Source organism: Molossus molossus, unplaced genomic scaffold (genome assembly GCF_014108415.1).
Source record: "Molossus molossus isolate mMolMol1 unplaced genomic scaffold, mMolMol1.p scaffold_m16_p_14, whole genome shotgun sequence".
Taxonomy (NCBI): domain Eukaryota; kingdom Metazoa; phylum Chordata; class Mammalia; order Chiroptera; family Molossidae; genus Molossus; species Molossus molossus.
Genome location: NW_023425349.1, coordinates 35608274 through 35630161, shown reverse-complemented (window position 1 = coordinate 35630161; position 21888 = coordinate 35608274). Strand labels below are relative to the sequence as shown.

General features: G+C 38.3%; 1 protein-coding gene and 1 non-coding gene across 3 annotated transcripts in view; both read right to left on the bottom strand.

Annotated features, from left to right (window-relative positions):
- Positions 1 to 21888, bottom strand: part of UBAP2 (ubiquitin associated protein 2) — a 104544-nt gene that overhangs the window by 35795 nt on the left and 46861 nt on the right. For both annotated transcript variants that reach the window (XM_036261415.1, XM_036261416.1), the window contains 4 exons: positions 13332 to 13397; positions 6119 to 6171; positions 2652 to 2719; positions 208 to 397 (listed from right to left, as the gene is read on the bottom strand). In XM_036261415.1, coding sequence (XP_036117308.1) covers positions 208 to 397; positions 2652 to 2719; positions 6119 to 6171; positions 13332 to 13397 — 377 coding nt within the window. The remainder of the gene's footprint in view (positions 1 to 207; positions 398 to 2651; positions 2720 to 6118; positions 6172 to 13331; positions 13398 to 21888) is intronic.
- LOC118630373 lies at positions 5 to 87 on the bottom strand. The gene has a single exon (XR_004959610.1). It is a non-coding gene; the product is annotated as a small nucleolar RNA SNORD121A (small nucleolar RNA).

The following is a 21888-nucleotide window of genomic DNA, read 5'->3' as shown; positions in this document are numbered from 1 at the left end:
CTTTGTCCAGAAAACTCAGAATAGTTGAATTCCACATGGAATCATCAGATATGTGCTTGGAAATGAACACATCATTGTTTTCTGGACTGAAATGTACTACAGAAAGTTTTATATTTAGAAAATAGTTATAAGACATGTATCATTCTAGGATATATTTACTCATAGGTACATTTCTTAAAATCCCATACTGAAATAAAAGTGAGTTACCAGACTCTGAGGAGAATAGGAGTTGACAGCAGTGGAGCTGCCAGTCCCTGGTGCCATCTGATTGTTGTGCTGAGAATTTGTGAAGATAAGGGCTTGGCCAAAGCCCTGTTGTTGAGAAGTTTCAAAGGAGTTGATTTCTGAGGCTTGACTGGGAGGAACAGGCTTCTGGAGCAAGGCTACCAGATCAATGCTAAGCAGACAAAAAGCAAATGAGGAACAAGTCATAAACAAATCTTACCAACAAATGAATTTGATAAGTGAATCAATATAAAGTAAATTCATGCCAAAAATTACTTAAGTGAGGAAAACCTTTGGAAACTGGTGTTTAGGGGGAGCCAAGAGGAGGGCATCAAACACACACACAAAAAAGTATATGAAGCCACAGAGACTGAAGCAGGGCTTTGCAGAGAAGAAAACTGAAAAGGTGCATTGAGACATTTCCACAGAAATGAAACAGTGACAACTGATTTGAAAATCTAGAACAATTGAGCAAGCATAAACAATTTTCTGAAGTCTGGCTCATTTCCTTTAGTATATTTTACTCTTTTATTACTTGGAAATAGTGTCTCAAACTTTCCTAAAGGCAATGAATCCATATTTTGAGACAAAGAGGATGACAGCCATAATATACCATTCAAGCAGTTTCATATTTATCATAAATGTTCCTGTAAGTTCTGCATTCTATCCAATAATATATTTAGATTTGTATAAATTTCATATAATTTTCTCTCTTAAATATTCAGGAAAGGGCCTGGCTGGTTTGGCTCAGCGGTAGAGCGTCAGCCTGTGGAGCAAAGAGTTGTGGGTTTGATTCCAGTCAAGGGCATGCACCTCAGTTGCGGTTCGTCCCTGTCCATGGTCAGGGTCATGCGGGAGGCAACCAGTCGATGTGTCCCTCTTACATTGATGTTTCTCTCTCTCTCCCTCCTTCTCCCTCTCCATCTGAAGATAAATAGAAAAATATCCTCAGGTGAGGATTAAAATAATAATAATGATAATGATAATAATAATAATAATGATAATAAATATTCAGGACAGAGTGCACAATATATTAACAAATACTCTGTTAACTACAACTCTTATAATGTCCCCAGAAAGACAAATATTCCAATTTGAGAACCATGGCCTAAACACCTGAAAGCATTAGGAAGAAATGATCTTCCAGACATAGATACTACCTGACATTTGAGTGAAATACTAACTCTTCTCCATGGGTCCTGCAAGGTGCACAGAATTACCTAACAAGATAATTTGCCCCATTAAACCCATTCAAATGCCAGTTTCCATTCAGTTCTTCTAACTGAAAAGTTCACCATGCCTCTGAGACAGATTCTGAGGTGAAATCATTCAACACTCATTGCTGATACAGAGCAAAGTTCCTGGGCCTGAGTTCCTCTAACTACGCACTACCACTCAGACTTTCCCATAACCAGGTTGAAGTCCCAGACCACTATTTTGGATTCCAAGGTAATGTTCTAGCTTATGGGATACTTCAGGGATACAAACCCAAGGTAATTATATTACATATGACCCAGACCCAAAATCTTGCATTGCTACAAAAAACAGAGCCAAGTTCTATTCCAAAAGATTGATGAGATACATGCATGAAAAATATTATAGCCCTATTTTCTGGAACGTATGTCTATCTCATATTGTTTTAAAAGATGAAAATAACCCTAACAAATTGAGTAATAAATACAATAAAGTTATATCCATTTAACAAGAAATTCTGAGCAATTCAAAAAACAATATATTGTAAGATATGACCTTTGTTTATATTTCCCTGTACAAAAGTCTTATAAATATCTTATTTACCATGTAAAGTGAGCATGTAAGATTCAAAACTGCCTTCAATTCGGGTGTCAGATATCAAGGCTTTCAGATCACAGTATTTTGAAACTATAATCATAAGTTTTTAGGGTTATTGTGAAAACTAGGATGTAAATAAATGCTTTTCAAAAATTCACTTTTGTACACATATACATATTATCCTCCAAAGCTCCCTCCTTTTCTGTAATCTATGAGACAATAGGATTAAAACTAGTAGAACCCATAAAAAAATGGGAAGTTTGTACTAGCCTGAGATCTAAATAAATGGTATTATATGAAGAAACCAAAGGATATATTTTTTTTAAGTTTATCTGTCAAAAACCAAGTTTACAAAAGTAAAAAAGAACCATTACATAGGTTTAACATAATCTCTGCCATAAATGATAACAAATCACAAATATTATGGCTATTTTAATTCAACAGTGGAAATGATGGAGGCTCTGTCAGCTCACCAGGTAGGTTTGGGATAAAAGAAAGTCTCAGACAGAAAGGGGTAAAAAACAAAGAGATTCAAGAAAAGGTCAAAATAATAAGAGAGATGCAAGAACCAAAACAATTTTCCTGAGGCAAGAAGTTTCAATTACAACAAACAAAAGATGGCAAAAAGTATTTACCTTTGCGCAGGTGTGACATGATTCTCTGGTGGAACAGAAGAGGCAGTGAAGACCTTTGTTTCAGAAAGCTGTATGAAAGGGATTAAAAAATTAAAATAAAATAATAAAACAAAAAATGTATCAAGTTCGTAACAATTTTTAGTTGCCAGTACTCTCATTATAGTTCAACCAAAAGGTAGTCTAATGGAGAGGAAATATACAGGTGATCATGGCAAGTAAGTTCCTTAAAGTGAAGGTAATTTTATTTATTTATTTTCTATTTATTTATTTATTTAATCCTCACCCGAGGACATTTTTCCAATTTTTGTTCAGATAGAGTGGGAGGGAGGGAGAGAGAGAAACATCAACGTGAAAGAAACACATCGAGTGGTTGCCACCTGGAAGACCCAACCAGGGCCAGGGACAAACTGCAACCGAGGTATGTGCCCTTAGCGGGAACCGAACCCGGGTCTCTCTGGACCACAGGCCGACGCTCTAACCACTGAGCTAAACTGGCCAGGGCTATTTATTTATTTTCCTTATTGATTTGAGAGAGGCGGAAAGAGGGATAGAAACATCAATGAGAGAGAACATTGACTGGCTGCCTCCTACATACTCCCACTAAGGATCAGGCCCACAATAGAATCAGCAACTTCTTGGTACATGGGTCGATGCTCAACCACTGAGCCACACCAGCCAGGCAAAGTTAAGGTAATTTTAGATTGATAAGCCCACAATAAAGATTACACATTAGGGAAATAGCACAGTGAAGTAAAGTCAGACCAGGGTTAAAGTTCTAGTCTCACTATTTGACATTATACCAAATGAGAATACCAATAAAACCACCACCAATGTCATCATAAATGTAAAAAAAGGAGTGGAGAAATTTGAAAAGGCACAATAGCTGACGTTTTCTTTCCTCAAAGACAAACGGCTTTAGTATTCTGTTTATTAATAATCTCTATTTATTTTTTATTAAGCCATAGGTTTCCTTGCTGCTTTTATAAAAATAATTTTATAGAGGTATGACATACAATAAACTGTAAACATTCAACCTAAAATATTAAATGAGTTTTGTCATATGTGTACTCCCATGAACCCATCACCAAATCAAGACAGTGAACATTACCTATTACCCCCCAAATTTGTTCCTATCTCTGGGTAATCAATCCCTTCCACCACTCACTTCATCCCCAGGCAACAACCAATGTGCGTTCTGTCACTACAGATTAGGTTGTATTTTCTAGAATTTTAAGTGAAATTTTATAATATGCAATCCTTTCTGGCTTCTAACGCTCAATAGAATTGTTCAGATATTCATGCATATTGTTTTCATGCATTTTTAAGGCACACAGAATAAAGATTTTTGAAACCTCAATTGACATTGTTGAAAGGTAGGCTATTTTCACATTTTTAAAGTGGCACATGGGCTTTAAAGGCTGACAAATGTTGATCTAATAAGATAATATAAGAAACTAATAATAATGCTATCAACATTTAGAATCTTATCAATTCTAAATGTTTCAGAACTTTGACATGCTATATAAAATCAGACATCCTCAGACATTAATATTCAGGCAAAGCCGGGCTTGGTGTGGCTCAGTGGTTGAGCACTGACCCATGCACCAACTAGTCAGGACACATGACTAGGCTGTGGACCAAATCCCCAGTTGGGGCATGTGCAGGAGGTGGCCAATCAATATTTTCTCTCATCAATGTTTCTCTCTCTCGCTCCTTCTCCTTTCCTCTCTGAAATCAATAAAGAAAATAAAAAAATTTTTTTAAATCTACTCAGGCCCTGGTCGGTTTGGCTCAGCGGTTAGTTAGAGCATAGGCACGTGGACCAGAGAGTCCCAGGTTGCAGTTTGTCCCTGTCCCAGTTGGGTGGCAACCAGTTGATGTGTCTGTCTCACATCGATGTTTCTCTCTCTCTCTTTCCCCCTCTCTCCCTCCCGCTCTATCTGAAGATAAGTGCAAAAATGTCCTCGGATGAGGATAAAAAATTTAAAAAAAAAGAAGAAAAAAAATATTCAGGCAGAGGCAGAGCAAACAGTAGGTGTTCATTTTCTGTAAAAACAAAAAGTGCTGAATTGATTAATGTTTCAACAAGAAGGGCTTAATGTTGAACCCTGTTCCAAGCTATTATCTTAAGAGTCCCAAGTAATCCATTTTTGCCTTAAAGAATCTTAAAAATTAGAGTTAAGAAAAAGTGAAGCGATAAAGGAGTAATTCTTTTTTTCAATGAAAAAAATGATAAGAGTAGATCTAAAGCTTTCAAAATAATAATAAATTCAAGGTAAGTAAGAGCCACAGAAATCACTGACATCCAATCTCACCCTGATACAATACAGAAAATTGTTGCCTGGCCAGTGTGGCTCAGTGGTTGAGCATCGACCCATGCACCAAAAGGTCGATGGTTTGATGCTCAATCAGGGCACATACCCAGGTTGTGGGCCTGATCCCCAGTGGGGGACATGCAGGAGGCTGCCAATCAATGTTCTCTCTCATGGATGTTTCTCTCTCTCTCCCCTTCTCCCTTACTCTCTCTCTAAAAATCAATAACAAAAATAAAAATAAATTAACAGAAAATTGAATTGTTTCCTTCTTTCTTTTTTTTAAAGAACGGGGAAGAGGAGGGAAAGGTGAATAGCTATTATTCTAAGCTCTAGAAGGAATTTAGGATTCGTATTTTAGATTACTTATCTTTCAATCACCATTACTTTGTATCATCTCAGAAAACTTTCAGATTTTTTTGATAACTCCTGAGGAAAGAAGACAGCCAAATTCTCTGTGCAAATTATTTTCACTAATTATAAATTACATTGTGATATAATGTGGTCTATATAGCAGAATAATAATATTCCTGTATGTGTTTACATCTGAACTGCTTATTAGCTGACTTTTATCATAAGACCTCATCTGCCTCACAGAAAAACCCTATAAGTTAGGCAAGACAATTATTATGATACTCATAATATCGATAAAAATGGGAGACTAGAAAAAAAGGAAGTAAAAAAACAGGCATACCCGGCTACTGTGGCTCAGCGGATTGAGCATCATCCCGTGGACTGAGAGATCCCGGTTTGATTCCCGGACAGGGCACATGCCTGGGTTGCAGGCTTGATCCCCTGTAGGGGGCATGCAGGAGGCAGCCAATTGATGTTTCTCTCTCACACAGATGTTTCTCTCTCTCTCTGCACTCCTCTCTCTCTCTCCATTCCTCTCTCTCAAAAAAAAAAAAAAAAAAAATCAATAAAAACATTAAAAAAAAAAAAACAACACCAAGTTTCTTAAAAATCTCAAAATACCAACCTCCTTCTGTCTACTAAAACAAAACAAAACAAAACAAAAAACCCATGGTAATCACAGACTTCTGAAAAAGAGCCATGAACAGCCAGCCATAAGATAACTCAGGCTTTCCTCAAAATATATATGCCCCTACCAGAAACCAGAAGAAAGATGGGTCTGATCTGGTACTAAACACTTACATCTTCAGTCCAGTCTTCTGTTGTCCACTCTTCCACAGAATTTTTCCAGGCCCCTGTTGACAACAATCACAGCATACACCATAACATCAAATATTGTCTTATTCCAAATGATTCTCTATTGTGTACTGCATGAGATACACTATGTATCTCATTAGCAATTTAGTCTACAGTCTAAGAACTATGAGGCTCTTAATCCACTCTCAATAAATTTATCAAGTTTTCAAATGCAACTTGGCTAGGTACTACCCACAAAAACTCAAAGCAATGTCTAAAATTGATTCTGCTTCAGTGTAAATGATATCCAGGCAATTCTGCCCATGAGTAAGAAAGTATGGGCACGACATAAATATACACATTAAACAGTGAGATCATTCCGTATGTATAAAGTTAAACACAGAAAAAATATTCAATAAAGGCAGGTCTGCCTAGGATCCTTTCAGGTGGATTACTGAATTATCATATTTATAGAAAAGTATCCTTTTATAAGGTAATTAGCTCTACTGTATGGTTTGCTAATTGGTTTCCAGCAAAGCTGAACATTAGTCCTGCTCATTATCAAGTCTGGTGATATAACTCCTGAAAAACAGATACAGAGGATGCGATCAAACAGTTCTTAAAGAACAATAATCTATATAACAATTGAGTGATTTATTTATTTATTTTTTTCTTTCTTTATTGATTTTAGAGAGGGGGAGGAAGGGAGAGGAAGAGAGAAACATTGATGAGAGAGAACATCGATTGGCTGCCTACTGCATGCCCCCCCACAGGGGATTTGGCCCACAAATGTGGGCATGTGCCCTGACCAGGAATCGAACAGGCGACCTCTTGATGCATGGGTCGATGCTCAACCACTGAGCCACACCGGCCAGGCACAATTAAGTGATTTAAAGAAAAGTACTGATATTCAAATATGCTGACTCTAGTACTTAAGAGATTCTGAAACAAGTATAGGCCCACTATTTTAAAGCATGCATGAAAACACACCAGAGAAAATGGTTTTAAAAGAAAATATACTAAAATATTCACTATAACCACCCTTCAAGAAGTGGAATTAGGAATGTCTTCCGTTCTTCAATAGGAAGAAATGAGTATCTGACCTTCAATGAGGTTTGTTTGTGGAAAGGAGAAAGAGAAGAAAAGGAGGGGCACATTCCTAAGAAAAATGTTAAGTGATGATGATCTAATTTCCTGGGAATCATGTCAATAACCTAATAGCCAACCACCTTATAAGTAAACTGATGGTGTTACCTAGGAAGAATCCTTTTAATTTTAATTATTATTTTTTAAATCCTCATCTGAGGATATTTTTCCATTGATTTTTTTTTTTTTAAAGATAGAATAGGAGGGAGGGACGGGGAGGGAGAAAGCAAGGAGGGAGAGAAGGAGGGAGAGAGAGACAGTCCTTTTTAGAATGCTTTATTCATTATTTTTAATCTTTCTTGTTGAATGTATTACAGATGTTCCTCATTTTTCTCCCATTGACCCCCTCTTCCTCACTCCCGCCTTTTCCCACACTGTTGTCTGTGTCCATTGGTTATGCATATAAGTTCTTTGGTTTATTTCTTCCCAACTCCCAGTCCCCTTCTCTTTTATTTATTTATTTTTTATCCTCACCCGAGGACATTTTTCCATTTTTTGTTCAGGTAGAGTGAGAGGGAGAGAGAGGAACAGAGAGAGAGAGAGAGAAACATCGACGTGAAAGGAACACATCGACGTGAAAGGAACACATCGAGTGGCTGCCACCCGCACGACCAACCAGGGCCGGGGACAAACTGCAACCGAGGTACGCGCCCTTAGCGGGAACCGAACCCGGGTCTCTCAGGACCGCAGGCCGACGCTCTAACCGCTGAGCCAAACCGGCCAGGGCCCAGTCCCCTTCTCTTTGAGGTCTGACAGTCTAGCAACCAATTTGTTCTTAATCCCTTCACCTTTTTCAACCATTCCCCCAACCCCACTCCCATCTGGCAACCAACAAAATGTTCTCTGTATCTATGAGAATGTTTCTGTTCTGCCCGTTCATTTTGTTTGTAGATTCTATTGTTGATAGATATGTATTCATTGCCATTTTGTTTGTTCATACATTCATACATTTTATCTTTTTTTTTTTTCAAAAAGACCCTTCATCATTTCATATAACGGTTTGGTGGTGATGAACTCCTTTAACTTTTTCTTGTCTGGGAAAGTCTTTATATGGCCATCGATTTTAAATGACAGCTTTGCACGATAGAGTAATCTTGGTTGTAGGTTCTTGCTTTTCATCACTCTGAATATTTCTTGCCACTCCCTTCTGGCCTGCAAAGTTTCTTTTGAGAAATCAGCTGACAGCCTTATGGGAACTCCCTTGTAGGTAACTAGCTGCCTTTCTCTTGCTACTTTCAAGATTCTCTCTTTGACTTGAACTTTTTGCATTTTGATGATGATGTATCTTGGTGTGGGCCTCTTGGGGTTCATCTTGTTTGGGACTCTCTGTGCTTCCTGGACTTGTACGTCTGTTTCCTTCACCAAGTTAGGAAAGTTTTCTGCGATTATCGTTTCAAACAGGTTTTCGATTTCTTGTTCTCGCTCTTCTCCTTCTGGCACCCCCAAGATGCGAATGTTGGCACGCTTGAAGTTTTCCCAGAGACTCCTTACACTACCCTCATTTTTTTGGATTTTTTTTTTGCTGTTCTGACTGGGTGTTTTTTGCTTCCTTATATTCCAAATTGATGGTTTGCTTCTTGGCTTTACCTACTCTGCTACTGAATCTGTGTAAATTATTCTTTCTTTTTTTCTTTCCTTTCTCTCTCTCTCTTCCTCCCTCCACTCTCTTTCTTTCTCTCTCTCCCTCCCTCTTCTCTCTCTCTCTCTCTTTCTTGGTATGTGTCCCTAACAGGAACCAAATTCAGGACTCTTTGGTCCACAGGCCAATGGTCCAACCGTTGAGCCAAACCAGCCAGGGCAATTATTCTTTATTTCACTTAGTGCCTCCTTCATTTCTGACTGTGCATCCTTCTCTCTGACTGGTCCTTCTTTATGCTCTTGAGGCCCTCACTAAGTTCATTGAGCATCCTTATAAGCAGTATTTTGAACTCAGCATCTGTTAGGTTGCTTATCTCCATTTCGCTTAGTTCTTTTCTTGGGGTTTTGTTCTGTTCTTTCATTTGGGACCTGTTTCTTTGTCTCCTCATTTTGGCTGCCTCCCTGTGTTTGTTTCCGTGTATTACTTAACGAGAGGTATGGGGCTAGCTGAGACCAGATGCTGCTCATTTGAAAGAATTTAGGAAACCTGAAGCAGGATCCAAGACAGGCCAATCCTATGGAAAAGCAAGTGGCAACAGCTTGGGTGGGCCTGAAAGCTGGGTGGGGCGGGGCCTCAGGGAATCACCAGGGCGGGGCAACCAGTATGAGCCAGGTTGCTAGAGTCCCAGATATGGCGACTGACTGCCGCCCCAGGTAAGGGCTCACCAAAGGAACAAAGGCCTCTTACAGCATGCCTGTCCAAGAGAAAGCCCCCTCTCCAGCCCCCACTCCAGCCCCCGCTCAGGTGCAAAAAAGCTCAGTTCTTCCCTGTATATCCCTGGTGCCCCTTGAGCTGCCTTCCCTACAAGTTTAGAGGGAGAGTCCCAGTAAGTCTGTGCACGATCCCTTCAAGAGGAGCTGCCCAGGGCTCCAGCCACCTCAGCCTCCCTGAGCCTCAGTTCCCGCTGTTTTTCCAGCCAAAAGTTATGGAGACTTCTCTTCCTGGCACTGGAACCCTGAGTGGGGCACATGGTATGGGACGGGGGCCTCCTCACTCCTTAGAGAGGACTTTCCCAGCCGAGATACCCTGATTTTTATCCGCCACACATGGGTGTGGGACCAGCCCGTCCACCTCTGCCCTCCTAGCAGTCTTGATGTGGCTGTTTCTTTAATTCCATAGTTGTAGGACTTCCATTATGCTTGATTTCAGGCGGTTTTGAATGATGATTGTTCTGTAGTTTAGTTGTAACTTTGATGTGGTTGTGGGAGGATGCAATACCATATTTACCTATGCCGCCATCTTGACCGGAAGTCATCCTTTTTAGAATACTTTAAACAGGATGTCCCTAATTAAAATTGGTTATGGCAAACAAATGTAGAATCTATGGATTTATGGATATGGCTTCGCAGTAAAATATTACCTAAGATATGCTACTATGTGAGTATAAAAGGGAGATGTTTAAAACTTGCACATGTGGAGGGTGGCTGACACTCCTAATCCTTGTGTTCTTGAAGGGTCAACTACAACAGTAAGGCTAGAATAAAGATTTCAATACTTGAACTGGCAATCTGATCCTGGGTAGACTCACTCATATCTTTTTTGTTTTTTTTTAAATTCTCACCCAAGGATATTTTTCCATTTATTTTCAGACAGAGTGGGAGGGAGAAATAGAGAGAGAGAAACATCGATGCGAGACACATAGATTGGTTGCTTCCAGCAAGACCCTGACCAGGGCCGGGGACTGAACTACCACCAAGGTACCTGCCCTTGACTGAAAATGAACCTGCAAGTCTTTGGTTCGAGGGCCAACGCTCTAACTGCTGAGCAAAACCAGCCAGGGCTGGCTCACTCATATCTTTAAATGGTTTCTGTAATTTCTCGAGAAATGCCATGAAAATTCATAACATCTCTTTGAATTAAACTATTTTCTTAAACAAAAGTAGAAAGAATTAATAGTGAAAAAAAAGCAGGTGAAATTAGTCCCTGTTCGAAATGAGTACTAGAACCTTGTCTCTAGGCCCCTGTACAGGTCTCCTTAGCACACTCTACATGAAGCTAAATGAATCTAAGGTAAGCCATTCACTCTTCCTTCTACAATATGACTTTCCTCCAAGTGCTAATATGTAATCTCCAATCTTTTAATGTATTTCCTTCCAGACTTTTCTCCAAACGTATGTATAGTTTTACAAGCTCACAACTGGACTAATTTCAACGATGGCCAGTACAGTGTTCTTTTTTTTTTATCCTCACCCAAGGACATTTTTTCCATTTTTTGTTCAGATAGAGTGGGAGGGAGAGAAAGAGAGAGAGAGAGAGAGAAACATCAATGTGAAAGGGACACATGGAGGGGCTGCCACCCGCACGACCAACCAGGGCCGGGGACAAACTACAACCGAGGCACATGCCCTTAGCAGGAACCAAACCCGGGTCTCTCTGGACCGCAGGCCAACACTCCAACCGCTGAGCCATACGGGCCAGGGCCACAGTGTTCTTGATACCACCTCTATTCAACCTACCCTATGCTCATGTTGTCAAACTCATCCTAGAAGACAGTACTCAAATTTAAAGATGGAGAAATTCTACAAAAAGCTGAATTTTGACCTGAACAGTTTTAGAAATACTCTAATCAAGAAATTTAAAACAATTTCAAAGCCTCAAATATCATTCCTAAAACTTTCACTTTTGAGGCATCTAAAATTATAATAGGAAACTATTTATGATGAAATTTTCCTTAGATCCCCTTCATTATCAATCATAAACCAAAGAATACTGAGTTAGAAGCCTACACATTAAGCATTTTTCTAAGTACTAAAATCATATCTCACAGGAAAGACAATTTAAAATTTTGTGAGTGATAAAGGTTGTATATTACTGAACAATGATAAATTACATGAATCTGATTAATACACTGGAAATTTGGAGTAAAAAGAAGAGGTTAAAGAAAGTTAGAATAGTAAAAGAAAGCTTATGGAGCCCTGGCCGGTTTGGCTCAGCGGTTGGAGTGTCGGCCTGAGGACCAGAGAGTCCTGGGTTCGGTTCCCACTAGGGGCACGTACCAAAAAAAAAAAAAAAAAGCTTATGGGGTTAGATGAAGCACAGCAAAAAACTTGAAGGCTGGAAAATATCTGAACAGACAGATATATAAAGAAGGGACATTCCAGAAGAGAGAAAACAATGAGGCATTACAAAAACCTATAAATAAAATGTTAAAAGCATCCTGAAGTTTAAAACATATATATTTTTTTTAATTCTCACCCGAGGACATTTTTACATTCATCTTCAGAACGAGCAAGAGGGAGAGAGGGAGGAAGAGAGAGACAAATCAATGTGAGAGAGACACATCGACTGGCTGCCACCCACATGACCCCAATAGGAGCCGGGGACAAACTGCAACTGAGGTATGTGCCCTTAGTGGGAACCGAACCCGGGACTCTCTGGTCCACAGGCCGACATGCCAACCACTGAGCCAAACCGGCCAGGGCTACTTTCTTTTTTCCTAAAAAAATTTAAGTTGTGGGTCAATACTTATAACATAAAACTTAATATCTTAGGTAATTCTTAAGCATATGAAAATTAAAATACAAAATTAGACATGCAGAATAGGGTTAGAATCTCAGTACATTTAAAAGTAGGTAGAAGACAATGTATGTACATAGTTGTAAGGAGCAGTACAACATGGTAAGGTGGTATGGCCGGCAATAGAGGGGAAAGCCACATGTCAGAAGCCAGGACCAAGTTCTTGCAGTAACACAGAGACCTCAAATATAGAAAACAGGGTCAGGTCCTAATCCTATTTTGGAATATTAAAAGTTTACAATAAAAAAAAGAAATCAATGTAAAATTATAAAAAATAAATAAATTTACACTAAGCCCAGCCGGTGTGGATCAGAGGCTGAGCATCTACCCATGCACCAAGAGGTCGCAGGTTCAATTCCCGATCAGGGCACATGCTCAGGTTGTGGGCCAAATCCCCAGTGGGGGGCATACAGGAGGCAGCCAATCGATGTTCTCTCTCATCAATATTTCTATCTCTCTCTCTCGTTCTCTCTCTAAAATCAGTAAAGAAAATGACACTTTAAAAAAAATTTTACAATAAGAACTTGGTTCCCAGTACAGGCTTATAGACCTATATTTCAAACAGATATGAAAATATCAATGACATTAATTTATTTTTAGTTTAAAACAATATATTTGACATGAATGTCTTATGTCAGATTTAACTTGATGTTGGTCTTTTGTGTAACGCACATATAAAGCAACCATGGAGGAGAAAGGAAAACGATGAGGCAAAAATCTGTGGTGCCTTGAAGGCCCATCTGAAAAACACTTCTGTATTCAAAAGGTGATGATTATTTTATCAAGTAGTTGTAAATATATAGATGATAAACATTCATCTGATGGATTTTATTAATTAAACTAGATAAAAATGGAAGATACTATAAGCATTTTATAAAATTCGTAACTAAGGAAATTTAAAAAATAAAACATTCATACCTTTGTGTCCATAAGAACTTTTTTCTGGCAGATCCTGACGTACATTTTGAGCATCTGATGCCAGTTCTACAGATCAATGTAAAATGGAAGGTTTCAACATATCAAAACAATTAAGGGTCAGCAAATAAAACAAAGAAAGGAATGCATCAAAGCTCAGTATACTGTATACTGTGCTCCAAGGAGAGGGAAACTTACTGTAATCCATACTGTGACAGTCAACTATGACTTAAGTCTGAATCTTATTAGCCAGATGGCCCTTGAATATTTAATTTGCATCAGCTATGCTTTTCTCATTTCAAGTTTCACCAGGCTCCTTTCCCACTTGTTAAGGAGAGCATTCCAAACTATTTAACATTTATATTGTTTTTAGTACATTTATAAGTAAACGTTCTAACTATCCTTCACTCTTTCTATTCTGGTTAGTGTCAATGTGACTCTAAGGAATGGATGTGATTATTATACTGTCAAGGGTCATGTTTCTGGACCCTGGCCAGGTAGTTCAGTTGGTTAGAGCTTTGTCCCAATATGCCAAGGTTGTAGGTTCAATCCCTAGTCAGGACACATACAAGGATCAATCAATGGATGTATAAATAAGAGGAACAACAAATTGATGCTCCTCTCTCTCCCCCACCCCTTCCTCTCTCAAAAATCCATTTAAACATTTTTAAGAAGAGTCTTATTTCTGAACCTGTAAGACTGAGGACTAGACTCAACTCTGCGTTATCAACAAGACAAAACCATTCCGTGACATCTCTAGAAAAATAGCCAGCACTTCATCAGCTAAACAAACATCCTTCAATTGTATTCTGCATCAAATACAATTGATTATCCAAATGTTTTTCAGCAAGGAATCTGCTACTCTAAATGAAAATGAGGGGAAGAAGCATGAAGAGAGAGAGAAAACAGAAAACAGAAGAAAGAAGAAGAAGGGGTATGAGAAAGAAAAAAAAAAGTTAATCAACTAAGTCAACATTGTTTTAACACTTGTTTTAAAAATCAATAATTATGCATGAACAGTGGACATGGACAACAATCTGGGGAAGGGGCAGGAAGGGGAGGGGAGGGGGGAATCAGTGGGGGGGAAAAGGAGAATCATCTGTAACAAAAATTAATCAATAAAAATAAATAAATAAAGCAAAAAAAATAAAAATCATTGATTATGCCCTGGCAGGTTTGGCTTAGCGGTTGGAGCGTCAGCCTGTGGACCAGAGAGTCCCGGGTTCAGTTCCCACTAGGGGCAGGTACCAAAAAATAAAATTAAAAATTAAAAATAATAAAAAAATAAATAAAAATCAGGGATTATGATTAAAAAAAAAAAAAAAGAGTAAAAATCAGGGATTATGGCCTGGATGGTGTGGCTCCGTGATTGGGCATCAAGCCATGCAAGGGTTCAATTCCTGGTCGGGGTGTGTAGGACGCACCGATCGATGTTCTCTCTCATGGATGTCTCTCTCTTCCTCTCCCTTCCTCTCTCTCTAAAATTAATAAACAAAAACAAAAAATTGAGTGATTATGGCCCTGAAGGGTATGGCTCAGTTGGTTGGGTATGTCCCAAGAAATTGCTGGTTCGATTCTTGGTCAAGGCATCCAAATGAGGTTGTGGTCTCACATCAATGTTTCTCTCTCCCCCTCACCCTTCCTTTTTCTCTAAATATCAATGAACACTTCTTTTTTAAAGAAAAGCAGTGATTATGAATAAAGCTGTTATAAGACATCAAGTGCAACTTGATGACATTCTGTGCTTCTGTCAATTCTATAGTATTAATTACCATAGCTTCAGAATAAGTTCTTGAAATGAAGGAATATTGAGTCTTTGAACTTTGTTATTATTTTTCAAAATCGTTTGGGCAATGTTAGTTAGTAAATTTTTCTATAAATATTTCAGACTCAAGTTGTCAATTTACACAAAAATAATCTTTTAGGATTTTGGTGAAAGTTGTACTAAACCCATGCATCAATTTGGGGAGAAATGACATTCAATAATACTGAGTCGTCCAATTCATAAACATTGAATATCTCCCTTTTGTGGGGGGGTCTGCTTTTTTCTCATGTTTCATGATTTCCAACATACAAACCCTGCATATACTTTGTCAGATTTACACCTAAATATTTCATGTTTTTGTACTACTATAAATAGTACTGGGCTTTTTTTCTTTTATTCCAATTTTCAATTGTTCACTGCTAGTATAGAAACAGTGTATTTTAGTGTTTATACACCTACATGTATTTGTTGGAATTCACTTCTACCTCTTTGATTTTAGAGAAAGGGGGACAGAGAGAGAGAAGGAGAAATATTGATGTGAAAGAGAAACATTGATTGGCTGCTTCCCATATGTGCTCTGATCAAGGATCGAACCTGCAACCTGCATATGTGCCCTGACTGAAAATCAAATCTGTCACCTTTTGGTATATAAAACAATGCTACAATAAAGTGATCCACACTAGCCAGGGCTTTGTTTTTTTTAATCCTCACTTGAGGATATGTTTTAATTAATATTTAGAGAGACATGAAGGGAGAGAGAGAGAAACATCAATCTGTTTTCTCCCATACATGCCCCAACTGGGGATCGAACCCACAACCTAGGGTATGTGTCCTGATTGGGAATTGAACCCGAAACCTTTAGGTGAATGAGAGGATGCTTCAACCAACTGAACAACACCAACCAAAGCAGTGGGGCTGGTTTTCATGTGGTGGACTACCATGCATTAATAAATCCAAAGAGTGAGTCAGTAAGAACTAAGCTTCCCAAAAGTGAGACTTGAAATATCTAAAAATGATAAATCCTTCCACTTATTTGTTTTCTTGACTCTCTCAATTTTATATTTTACCATGAATGTATATATTTTATGTTTGCATAGGTAGAAGTCTTATCAGCTTGCATATCATTAGACTTCCTCAGAGTCATGTGGTATTTTGGAAGCTATCAATTTTTTTTTTCCCATTTTCTCTTTGTTAATGGCTTATAGAAACAGAAAGACAAGTACCATATAATTTCACTCATATATGGAATCTTATGAACAAAATGAACTATCAAGCCAAATAGAGACAGACCCATAGACAGAGCAGACTGATAGTTGTCAGGTGTGTTGGGCTGTAGGGCTTCGGGGTGTAGGAATTAAAAAAAAAAGAGAGGGAAAAAAACACCTTCATGATAATAAGACACAAAGAAGGTCACTACATAATATTAAAGGATCAATCCAACAAGAAAATATAGCCCTGGTAAACATATATGCACCAAATATAGTAGCACCAAAATATATTTAAAAACTTCTGGAGGACTTCAAGGGAGAGATTAACAGCAATTCAATCACAGTGGGTGACTTTAACACCCCACTGACACCACTAGATAGATTTTCTAAACAAAAATAATCAAAGACACAGAGTTCTTAAATGACAAACTTGATCAGTTAGACTTAATTGATATTTACAGAACATTTCACCCTAAAGCTGCAGAATATACGTTCTTCTCAAGTACACACGGGACATTCTCAAAGACAGATCACATGTTAGGACACAAAGCAAGTGTCTACAAATTCAAGAAGATTGAAATCATATCAAGATCTTCTCAGATCACAATGCTAATAACATGTTATTAAACAACGAATAGGTTACCAAGGAGATCAAGGAAGAAATTAAAAACTTTCTGAAAACCAATGAAAATGAAAAGACAGTAACACAAAATCTATTGGACTCAGCAAAAACAGTCCTGAGAGGGAAGTTCATAGCACTACAGGCCTACCTCAAGAAACAAGAAAAATTCCTCATTGACTTTCTAACCCTACAACTTAAAGAACTAGAAAGTAAACAAAAAGAAAAACCCAGAGCAAGTAGAAGGAAAGAAAAAGTAAAAGTCAGAGTAGAAACATACAACATAGAAATTTTAAAAACAATTCAAAAGATCAATGAAACAAAAGCTGGTTCTTTGAAAAGATAAACAAGGTTGATGTACCCTTAGCCAGACTCACCAAGAAACAAAGAGAGAGAACCCAAATAAACAAAATCAGAAACAAAAGTGGAGAAGTAACTGATACCACAGAAATACAAAGGATCATTAAAACATACTACGAACAATTATATGCCAACAAATTGGAAAATCTAGGCGAAAGGGACAAATTTATAGAAACACACAGTCTCCCAAAACCGAACCAGGAAGATTTAAGAAACTTGAACAGATGAATAACAATTAAGGAAATTGAAGATGTGATCAAGAACTTCCCACGAACAAAAGCCCAGGCCCAGCAGGGTTCACAAGGGAGTTTTACCAAACATTCAATAAAGATTTAACACCCATTCTCCTCAAACTGTTTTAAAAAAAATCCAAGAAGATGGAAGACTTCCAAATTCATTTTATGAGGCCAGCATAATCCTAATTCCAAAACCAGATAAAGACACTACAAAGAAAGAAAACTACAGGCCAAAATCCCTGATGAATGTAGATGCCAAAATCCTTAACAAAATATTAGCAAATTGGTTCTAGCAAGACATCAAAAAAATTATTCATCATGACCAAGTGGGATTCATCCCAGGGATGCAAGGATGGTACAATATTTGCAAATCAATAAATGTGATACAACACATAAACAAAATGAACGATAAAAACCATTTTTATATCATATCATATCAATAGATGCTAAAAAAGCATTAGACAAAATCCAGCAACCATTTCTGATAAAACACTCAGCAATGGCCCTGGCCGGTTTGGCTCAGCGGTTAGAGCGTCAGCCTGCAGTCTCGAGAGACCCGGGTTCGGTTCCCGCTAAGGGCATGTACCTCGGTTGCAGTTTGTCCCCGGCCCTGGTTGGGTTGTGTGGGTGGTGACCACTCGATGTGTCCCTTTCACATCGATGTTTCTCTCTCTCTCTCTCCCTCCCACTCTATCTGAACAAAATATCAAAAAATGTCCTCGGGTGAAGATAAAAAAAAAAACACTCAGCAATGTGGGAATAGAGGGATTATGTCTTGACATAATAAAGGCCATATATGAAAAACCTACAGCCAACAGCATACTCAATGGGCAGAAACTATAAGCATTTCCCCTAAGAACAGGAACAAGACAGGGATGTCCACTTTCACCACTCTTATTTAACATAGTACTGGAAGTCTTAGCCACAGCAATTAGACATGAAGAAAACATAAAAGGAATCCAAATTTGAAAGGAGGAAGTGAAACTGTCATTATTTGCAGATGACATGATACTGTAAATAGAAAACCCTAAACACTTTATCAAGCCCTGGCTGGTTTGGCTCAGCAATTAGAGAGTCGGCCTTCAGTCCAAAGAGACCTGGGTTCGGTTCCCACAAAGGGCACGTACCTTGGTTGCAGTTTGTCCCCGGCCCTGGTTGGTCATGCGGGTGGCAGCCATGCGATGTATCCCTATCACGTCGATGTTTCTCTCTCTCTCTCTTCCTCTCTCTCCCTCCCACGCTATCTGAACAAAAAATGGAAAAATGTCCTCGGGTGAGGATAAAAAAAAAAAAGAACCTATCAAAAATCTTTCTAGATTTAATAAATGAACTTGGCAAAGTTACAGGATACCAAATTAAGGTCAAGAAATTGACGGCATTCTTATACACCAGCAATGAACTCACAGAAAGAGAAACTAAAAAAGCAATCCCATTTACCATTGAGGCAAAAAAGTTAAGATACCTAAGAATAAACTTAACCAAAGAAATAAAGGACCTATCTGCAGAAAACTACAGGTCACTGAAGAAAGAAATAGAGGGAGATATAAAAAAGCAGAAGCATATACCTTGTTCATGGAAGAATTAACATGATTAAAATGTCTATACTACCCAAAGCAATCTATAGATTCAATATAATCTCCATCAAAATACCAACGACATACTTCATAGAACTAGAACAAATACTCCAAAAGTTTATATGGAACCAAAAAAGACCCCAAATAGCCACATCAATCTTGAAAAAGAAGAACAAAGTAGGAGAAATCACAATACTGGATATCAGGTTATACTACACTGCCATAGCAGGTTATACTACAATGCCATAGTAATTGAAACAGCCTGGTACTGGCATAAGAAGAGGCATACAGATCAATAGAACAGAACAGAGAACCATGAAATTGACCCAAGTCATCATTATGCTCAATTAATACTTGACAAAGGTGGCAAGAGCATACAGTGGAGTAAAAGACAGCCTCTTCAATAAATGCTGTTGGGAAAATTGGACAGCTACATGCAAATTTTTTTTTTGCACCATACACAGGAATAAACTCAAAATGAATAAAAGACTTAAATGTGACTCGTGAATCCATAAAAATCTGAGAACAAAATGTAGGCAACAAAATTTCAGGCATCACATGCAGCAGAATTTTCACTGAAACACCTAATGCAAGAGAAAAGGAAAAAATGAACACATGGGAATACATCAAACTAAAAAGCTTCTGCATAGCAAAAGAAATAAGCATCAAAATGGAAAGGGGATCCACTATATGGGAGAGCATAATTGCCAACGATAATCAGATAAGGGGTTAAACAAAGAGTACTCATACAACTCAACAAAAGGAAGACAAAGAACCCAATTAAAAAATGTAGAGAGCACCTAAATAGACACCTCTCCAAAGAGGACATACAAATGGCCAAGAGACATAGGAAAAATTGCTCACTGTCACTAATTATCAGAGCGATGCAAATTAAAACAACAATGAGGTATCACCTCACACCTGCCGGAATGGCTGCCATCAACAAATCATCGAACAAGTGCTGGAGAGGGTATGGAGAAAAGGGGTCTCTAGTACACTGCTGGTGGGAATGCAGACTGGTGCAGCCACTATGGAAAACAATATGGTGTTACCTCCAAAAATTAAAAATTGAACTGCCATTTGACCCAGTAATCCCACTTCTAGGAATATACCCTAAGAAGCCTGAAACACCAATCAGGAAGAATATATGTACCCCTATGTTCATAGCAGCACTATTTACAACAGCTAAGATCTGGAAACACCCCAAGTGTCCATCAGTAGATGAGTAGATAAAAAAAGCTGTGGTACATTTACACAATGGAATACTATGCAGCTGTAAGAAAGAACGAACTCTTATCCTTTGAGATGCCATGGAGGGACCTGGAGAGTATTATCCTAAGTGAAACAAGCAAATCAGGGTAATATAAAGATAAATATCACATGACCTCACTTATTTGTGGAATATAATGAACAAAACAAGCTAATGAACAAAATAGACCCAGAGACATAGAAGTAGGGTACCGACTGACAAACCTCAGAAGAGGGGGATGGCATGGGGTGGGGGTGGGGGGAGATAAACCACAGAATGTATATGCATGTATGTGTAACTATGGACATAGACAACAATGCTGGGGCGGGGCTTGCAGGATTGGGAAGACAGTGTCAATGGGGGGAAAAGGAGAAACATCTATAACAAAAATAAAATGAACTGCAAAAAAAAAACCCTCATGGATATGGACAACAGTGTGGGGATTGTGGGGGAGGCGGTTAGGAGGATATGGGGGAATAAATGGTGATGAAAGGAGATATGACTTGGGGTGGTGAACACATTGTACAGGGATGATGTGTTGTGGAACTGTATACCTGAAACCTGTATAATTTTGTTAACCAGTGTCACCTCAATAAATTCAATAAAAAGGAAAAAAATATAGGCTTATTGAACTTCTATCTAGTACCTTTTAAAACTCCCTTACTGCCCTGGCCGGTTTGGCTCGGCTCAGCGGTTGGAGCGTCGGCCTACGGTACAGAGAGACCTGGGTTCGGTTCCCGCTGAGGGCCTGTACCTCAGTTGCAGTTTGTCCCCGGCCCTGGTTGGTTGTGCGGGTGGCAGCCCCTCGATGCGTCCCTTCACGTCAATGTTTCTCTCTCTCTCTCTTCCTCTCCCTCCCTCCCGCTCTATCTGAACAAAAAATGGAAAAATGTCCTCGGGTGAGGATTAAAAATAAATAAATAAATAAAACTCCCTTACTAATTTTAATAATTTATCTATAGATTCTTTTGTAACATTATCAGAAATGAAACGTGTTTTTCCTTCCTTTCCATCTCTCATTTTCCTTCTATATTCCTTATTGTAATGACTAACACCTCTTGTTCAGTAGTGAATAGAAATAATGAGAGTAAGCCCCTTTATCTTGTCCCAGATAAAAAACATTCAACACATCACCACTAACTGTAGTGCCTACAGTAAGTTTTGTAGATATCTTTATTTGATTAAGGAAATTTCCTTATATTCCAGATTTGCCTGGCTTTTTAAAATAAATCAGGATGAATGTTGGGTTTTGTAAAATGCTTTCCTTATTGAAATGATATGACTTTTCTCCTTTATTCTGTTAAAGTAATACATAGAATTCATTTTTTATTATTGAGATATTACTTAAACAGCATAAAGTCCACCCTTTTAAAGTACACAATTGAGTAGTTTTTAGCATATTCACAAGTTGTGCAATCATCATGACGATCTATTCCAGAATATTTTCACCATCCCAAACAGTAATCTTGAATTCATTAGTAGTCAGTACCTATTTTTTCCAAAGGTTTCTGGCTCTCAGCAACCATCAATCTACTTTTTGTCTCTATGT